Source organism: Mesocricetus auratus, unplaced genomic scaffold, assembly GCF_017639785.1.
Source record: "Mesocricetus auratus isolate SY011 unplaced genomic scaffold, BCM_Maur_2.0 Super-Scaffold_100006, whole genome shotgun sequence".
Taxonomy (NCBI): domain Eukaryota; kingdom Metazoa; phylum Chordata; class Mammalia; order Rodentia; family Cricetidae; genus Mesocricetus; species Mesocricetus auratus.
Window position 1 is genome coordinate 47,961,185 of NW_024429190.1, and position 7,650 is coordinate 47,968,834.

Below are 7,650 nucleotides of genomic sequence, written 5' to 3' on the forward strand. Positions count from 1 at the left end.
TTGAGGATCTGATCCCAGTATCTGAAATACAAGGTTGGTATTTGTACGAAAAACATTGCTGAAGTTTCAAGTCCTAGCAAGTAGTACTAAAACATTCCTCAGCCCTGTATCAGAAGTGAGTGGTAATGGTTTGATCCAGACAAACTAGAAAGTATGATGGCAACATCTAGGTGACTTGATCTGAAATATTCAAGTTTCCTGGAAAGCAGTATTTAATACTTACTGCAAACATGTGAAAATTTTGTGTGCTGTTTCTGAAATTAATCTTCTAATTGACCACTTAATTCACTATACTTCCTATTAAAAATAAAACTTACTATTGACAAAACAATAAGCTAAAGAACAGTACCAACTAGCATGTGCTGAGTCAAATCCTGAGGTAAGAAGTCCTTCACAAGGATTCTCAAACTCCATAAAACTGGAAGTAAGACAACCTCCATTATATAGGTGGGAAGAATTAAGATACAAACAAGTAAATAATTTGACTCAAACCCACATTTAGTAAATGTCAGTGTCTAGAATTACAGAATCACCTGTCATCCTCTTCCATTCTTCAGAAATTTAGGAATGATAGTGAGCACTAAATTCAATGACCCTGAATTTATATGCTACTTTGACACTTTTAGGGTACTATTAAACCACTAAGTTCATCAGCAACTTCAATTCAAAAGATGTGTTAAAATGTCTGGCATACAGTGTTAAATAAGTGTATTCTATATATACTTTTATGAAGGAGTTGCACCAAAGAGGTATGCAGGGTATATAAGTGAAGGGGCCTTTACTACATCAAAACATAAGCAGACAATCAGGTTATCTGATAATTTGGATCATGTGATTATCATTGACAAGCATTTCCAATAGGGACCTGTCAAGCAAAACAGTAACATACTGGCATTACCCATTAGAATATACCTTTACTTACAAACAATGGAAAGGAATTCAATTCAAAATAATCTGTATATGTAGAATGCAACTGTTCAAAACACAGATAAATAAGTGATTACTAATATTCAAGAAAAATCTTATACCCAGAAAAATGACAAATAAATCTGGCGAATCAGTGACTGGGTTACAACTTCAAGAGTAAAAATTCTACTCTTGAGTTAGGTATTTTTGCTACTAAGTTAGGATAATCCATTTCTGGTGCTATTTAATGAGTAAATCTCAGAACACACTAGGAAAATAATATTTAAGAAGTGGTATTTTTATAACATGAAAATTTGACTTTTTTATTTAATGTCACCTCTAGTTCCAAAAGTGCAACAGACACTAAATTTTAGGTAATTTTCAAATCATCATCTTAATTAAAGTAACAGTTTCCAACTTCAAGTTACTATTGTGTTGCTTTGTTTTACCCCAATTTACAGACTGTATTTTCTGTTTGCAATGGACAGACCAAAGTTGTGAGATATTTTTGAAATTGAAGAAACTTAACTCCATAAAAAGACCACTCACTCTAAGCTAGACATGCTGACACGTGCCTAGAACTGCAGTGTGCAGTCAGGAGGCCAGGCTGAACTACCCTGCAAGACTCTGTCCTGAAAAACCACCTTCACCATCCAATTCAGTGCTTGCTGGTTTGAGCTCCCCACACCCCTGTGTTGCAATTAAAAACAAAAAACAAAATTATGAGTTTCCATCATGTTTATATCTTCTGCAAGAAACAACACTCATCATGCGAAAGGTAGGAGCTCCTTTCACATCATTTTCTAAAATGGTTAGAAAGATATCCTTGACAAAATGACTTAGAGGCTTAATATATTCAAAATCCTGTTGTCTTGATGATAGGGAGTACTTTATGTAACTTTAAATGCCTTAATTTCTTAATGTAGATAGAAGAGATGCCAATTTTACACAAACAATAAAGTATTATTTTCTGTTTTAAGCTTTCCCAAATACCAGTCTTTTTCACTGTGTAACAGTTTTTGATCCAGTTAAGACAACGAGCCAGGCCTGTGGCAGCAGTTCTTTGATGCCAGCATTCAGAAGGAAGAGGTAGGAGGATGGAGAATCCAAGACCAGAGTGGACTGTGTAGAAAAACCTTCACAAATGATAAATAAATAATCAACGGACTTGGATTTTATTTATCATTTCCCTGGATATTTATTTGCTTTTTGCCGAAGTGCTGTCCTCAGGAACTCCAACACTGTCTCGGAAGGTCATTTGACTTTCAGAACTAATGTGTTGTCACTCTACCTCCAAGGTTACAAAAAAAAATACTCTCACTGAGCCACAGAACCACTTGCCAATCAATTCTGCACCTGTGTAAGGAGCGGTTCCTTCCACTCTCTCTAGTCAAGTGTAGAAAATTATTCATTTTTGCTTTGCAATTGAGAACTACTCAGCAAAGCAAACACCATGAAAGCCAGGCTACTTCCATTATAGGCTTTTAGTGCTGTCCCCCATCCTACTGAGCATACACAGGCACACGTGCGTGCGCGCACAGACACACACCACACACAAACACACGGTTTTAAATTTCTTGTATTTTGTCAAACGAAAATGATAACCAATAATAACCCTGAGGCCACTTACTTGAGTTTTACTTTGCCCACCTTGGAATCTTAGCCCCACTCAAGATAAACCTACAACCCCCTGCAAATTAAGACTGTGGTATTTGGTTGAAGTTTTGAACTCTACAGAGTCCCCTCTGGAAACATGGCATGAAAGCATCTTGCCCAAGAATTCCCATAGACTCACCCTCTTTTAGTAAGTGATGCATTTACCTTGGGAAAGTTGATTCAACACTCTGCCCCTAAATACACACACACACACACAGAGAGAGAGAGAGAGAGAGAGAGAGAGAGAGAGAGAGAGAGAGAGAGAGAGAGAGAGAGAGAGAGAGAGAGAGAGAGAGAGAGAGAGAGAGAGAGAGAGAGAGAGAGAGAGAGAGAGACTCAGAAGCACAACTCAGTTCTTCCCTCTGACTACTGTCTAAAACTTTGGGCATTTGCCCTGGAGATAAGCAGCAAAGGAAACCCTATCTTGTTACTAGTTAATAGAGGGCATGTTAACACCAGCAGCCCTAATGTGCAAGCTCCCAGAAGGAGGTGTTCTAGACGAACAGTCACCATCTCTTGAGTTGACCCCTTGCAAAACCACAAGCATCTGGAGCTGTTGCAAGGGACCTGACCACAGGAGGTAACCCTGGCATGCGCTTTGCTGTCTCCATGCCAGTTCGCCCTTTGGAAGAACGCTCCAATAAACTGATGCCCTAAACTCACTTCTCATCAGACAAGAGGAGGACGACCCATAGGCGCACACAGTGCTCTGTCTCCTCGTAACCCTGTGCAGTGAAGGATGTCCAGAGCAACCTGGAGCTAGGCTAGGGAAGAGGACAGAATCAATAAATTCAGAAAGAGAACCTGAATCCGGGAGTGGGGGTGGGGGGGATTGCAGGTTTACTTTGCACCGCTAAAGGGGTGCTGGAGCGAGACCTGCTGGTACAGATTAGCAGGCTCGCCGCCAGGGCACTCCTGATGAGAACATCCCTTACCGGCCACAGCCGGACTCCTCCCACATCAAGTCTGGGATGGTGGAGAAAGGGTGTGAGATGCATAGGTAGGTAGGTTGCCGACTTACGGAAGAAGATGTACTCGGTGTAACTGCTCCAGATCTTGTCGTCTCGATACTGGTTGACAAAGGCGGCGGTGCCAGAGGAGTTGCACGCCACCATGTGGAAGCCGGCCTCAGACAGTCGATCGAACGCCTGCTCCAAGTAGGTGAACTTGAGGTAGAAGCGGGAAGTGTACTTCTCGGGCTGCCGGTCGGGGTCGCGACTCTCATTGAGAGTGTCCCCAAAGACCTCTTTGGCCAAGGCTATGCGCCCGCACACCATGATGCGCGCCACACGCCTGAACTTGGCATCTGCCTGGTTGTCGCGCACAGTAGTGTAGGAGCCACGGTAGCCCAGGGTGAGGAAGCCAGAGCGCTTGTCCGGAGCGCTGCTGCCACCGACAATACCACTGACACCGTGCGCTCCAGAGCCCGAGGGCGCGCCGCCGGCCGCCGCCCCACGCAGCAGCAGTGCATCGCTGCTGCCTTGGGAAACGTTATCTTCCAGGTCGCTCTGGCAGCCCTCGTCGTTGAGCGAGTTCTGCTTGGTGACCTTGGGCGACAGCAGCTTGACCAGGTCGGTGAGCTGGAAGAACTCTGCCTCGCGCAGGAGCCGCTCCTTCTCGGGAAAATGCTCGGGCAGCGCCAGCTGCTTGTCGCGCAGGTAATCAAGAACGTACCTAAAGAGGAAGCCGTCGCGGTCAATGAAGAAACGCGCGCGGCTGTCCCTCGGCAACTCGCCCCGGCGCCGAGCGCCGCCCCGGGGGCTAGAAGGCGAGAACATGCTGGCCAGAGTGCTGTCCGGGACGCTGAGCAACGTTGAGTGCTTGGTCACATAGACCTGGCCACCCACATTCAACTCCACTACCTCGGGGAAGGGCGATGGAGCGCAGGACCCCGGGGCGGCGGCCAGAGGAGCTCCAGGAGAACTGGACGCTGACACCATCTCGCTGATGGGGAGGATGGTGCTGCCGCCGCTGCTCGTATCCTTCAGAGCCATGGTCCCCGCCGCCGGCCAGGTAACCCGGGCGAGCGGCACGGCGTGCTTCCCAGAACCTCGAGGCCCTCTGTGCTCGGTGTGCGCCCGGGCACTCTGCACTCTCAGGCTGGCCGGCGCGGTCCTCCGAAAACCCGGAGAGGCTCAGGGCTCCGGGCAGCAGCGGCGTCGGTGGCGCCCGAGCTCCATCGGGCAGAGAAGCTCAGGAATGGAGATCCGCGGGCACTGCTGTTCCTTTGGGGCGACTGGCTGCAAGTGTGCTAGAGACTTGGAGAGGTTCGGGGGCTGCGCGCGGCTCTCCGAGGGGAGGGCGGGAGGCGGGGCCCGAGCAAAGAAAACTCACCCCCGTCTGCTGGCAAGCTAGCGCGCCCCAGCCAGGAGAGCTGGCGCCGGCGCTAACTACTCTCAGCCCAGGAGGTGGCACTGACGTCAAGCCCCGAACCGGGACTGGAGCCACAGCTGTCATTTAAAGAGATAGACTCCGAGGCGAGCGGAGCAGCTCCCTACCTAGGGAGCCTGGGTGAGAGTAGAGACAAAAGGAGAAGCCCAGTGGACATGAAACCTCAAGGGACATCAAAAAGAACCAAGCGAATGTGGACGGCAAGTCTTCATTTCATTCGAGTTTCATTTATTTCCTCTCCCTTTTCCTCCCTCTCCATCCATTCTTCCCAATCTTCCCCCTCCAAGTTCACCTTGGCAAAACTAGTTTTACTATCTGGAAGACTACAGCAGTACAGATATTGGCGTGTTTGCTACAAGGCTGTGAGTGAGACCCGGTTGAATCCTAAGAAGTGGCTTTTTAAGTGCTAAAATGAAAGGCAAATTCACCTGTCTTCTGAGATCAAATGACATGAAGGACTATTTAACTGATGCTCTACATCCAGTTGGGGTTAAATAGTCTTAATTTGATTCCATTTCACAAAAGCAATACAGGAAATGTGTGTTGCAAAGCAACTCTTTTCTACCACAAAAGTTGGATCATGGATACTTCCTGATTATGGAAGAGAGGATTGACAGAGCACACTGGTTCTTTTGTCTAATCCTGCTTTCTTGATCCATCCTTCTGTTAATCTCTCTATTTCCTTTGCAAGCTCTCAGAGCAGAATGGCTTATACTTTGTTATCGTCCTATGTCTAGTAGTCAGCTTACAAATGCAAATCAGAAGTGTTTGTGATGGAAAAGGAGGACAGAAAGTCAAAGGAGCAAAGTCTTCTGGATTGCTGATAATCTAACACACTGTCCAGCCTGGGGCATAACTTAGTGACCAGCAACCTGAGTCATTGGCTTACCAAGTAAAAAAGTGAATGCAGTGTTTTGAGACACAAAGTAATTTGCGTCAAAGGTACTATAATAAAAATTACATACAGACTTTAGTGTTTTAAAACCCCTAAGATGCCTGCCTATGGTGCCCCCTATTCAAAATCACCAAAATACTAATGCATTTGAGATTCAATTGTAATCTTAAATTTTCATAAATGATTAATATCCTATTATTTGAACATTGCAAGCTATATTTAATTCATTGATTCTTATAAACCACATCCACAGAAAATGCAAATCAATTTTGAAGTTTGATTACCTGAGGCAGACAGAGCTTAATGGACCAATGAAATGACACAACACACTTGCCAAATGATTAAGACTTAAAACAAGACTTGCAAAGGACATAGTCACTGAATCCCCTTACTCAAATATATTACCTCATCCCCAGCTTACACTGATGGATCAAATTGAGAAGTAAAGTTGATTTGAGTCTTTTCCATTAAAAAGCTTAAATTGAGCATTGGAACAATCTGAAAAAAAGTACATTTTCTACCACATTTGAAGAATAAGAAAATATTTGGACTTCAAAATCGATCATTTTTGGAAAATGAATTAATGAAAACTTTATGACCTTCATAAAATGAATAAGCAATAATGCCTCAAACCACTAATAATGAAGCCTATTTATCATGAAATAAATGTCTGTGATGATGAGGATGGTGCAGGTCCTGGCATTCTGATGAAGTGGATATACAACAAATATAAATATGGACACAGAAGCATGAGATTGCCAATGTTATCAGATAAGAATTCATTTTCATTTGTGTTACATAAAATATACTTATGAGATGGTCTGAATTTTATACTGTAAGTGAAATCACTTTAGCAATTCATAATGAATCACATTGTGAGTGGTACTGTGTGATATATTGCTTTTGAAAATTATCTCTCCAACATTGATTGAGTATTTCTCCTTAATCTCTTCCTTCTGCCTACTGTTATTACCTGCACCCTCTACTTAATACTCTCCAACCAAACTCCTAACTGAACAAAGAGCACATCAGAATGTCGCTAATAAAAGTGCTTTCCCCTGCAAATCCCTTTCTTCTTCCATCTACTCCCCACCCCAGTTAATTTTTCCTCCCAATGTAAGTACTACTTACTCTGGAAATCCTTCCGTGATCTGACCAACTTCATGTTCACTACTCAGGTGTTCCTACCCAATCTTGCACTTGTGCTTGTATGTGGACAAACACTGGGTTTCCTATCAGGCTACAGGTGTGGTACAAGCAGCCATACACAATATCCCAACCTTAGAACGGTGCCTAGTTCATGAGAGGTAGCCACTTTCTACTTGAAATATGCACAGTTTATAAATGGGAGACAATGCATCCACCCACAAGAGGGTCACTGGGATAAGACAGAAACTGCAGTTATAAGCAAGATGTGGTTATTAGTATTCAGGCATCTCTACTGGTCTGCCCTTGGGATTCTGACAGAATATGGCCTCAACTGCAGCCACAAAGAGCACCACCTGTGCACATTCACTGCATTCCCTTTTAAAAGGACCCTGCCCACCTCCCATCTTTCTATCTTTCTCCATCTCTCTGTTCCTCTCTCTCTCTAGCTCTCTCTCTCTCTCTCCTCTGTCTCTCTGTCTCTCTCTCTGTCTCTCTCTGTCTCTCTCTGTCTCTCTCTCTCTCTCTGTCTCTCTCTCTCTCTCTCTCTCTCATTCTTTTACTGTCTCTGTCTCCTGCCCCTTTTCTTTTCTGCTGCTCCTGTCCTCAGAGGCTGGTCTCCCCCCCCTTCCCCTTTTCCCTAATCCCTTTCTTGT

The 7,650-nt window shown here is 44.5% G+C and overlaps 1 protein-coding gene across 1 annotated transcript in view; it reads right to left on the minus strand.

Annotated features, from left to right (window-relative positions):
• The window catches only part of Kctd8 (potassium channel tetramerization domain containing 8), a 234,905-nt gene extending 229,978 nt beyond the window's left edge, over positions 1 to 4,927 (minus strand). The window contains exon 1 of the mRNA XM_005074352.4: positions 3,584 to 4,927. Coding sequence (XP_005074409.1) covers positions 3,584 to 4,556 — 973 coding nt within the window. The 5' untranslated portion in view covers positions 4,557 to 4,927. The remainder of the gene's footprint in view (positions 1 to 3,583) is intronic.
• Between the last annotated feature and the right edge of the window lie 2,723 nt (positions 4,928 to 7,650).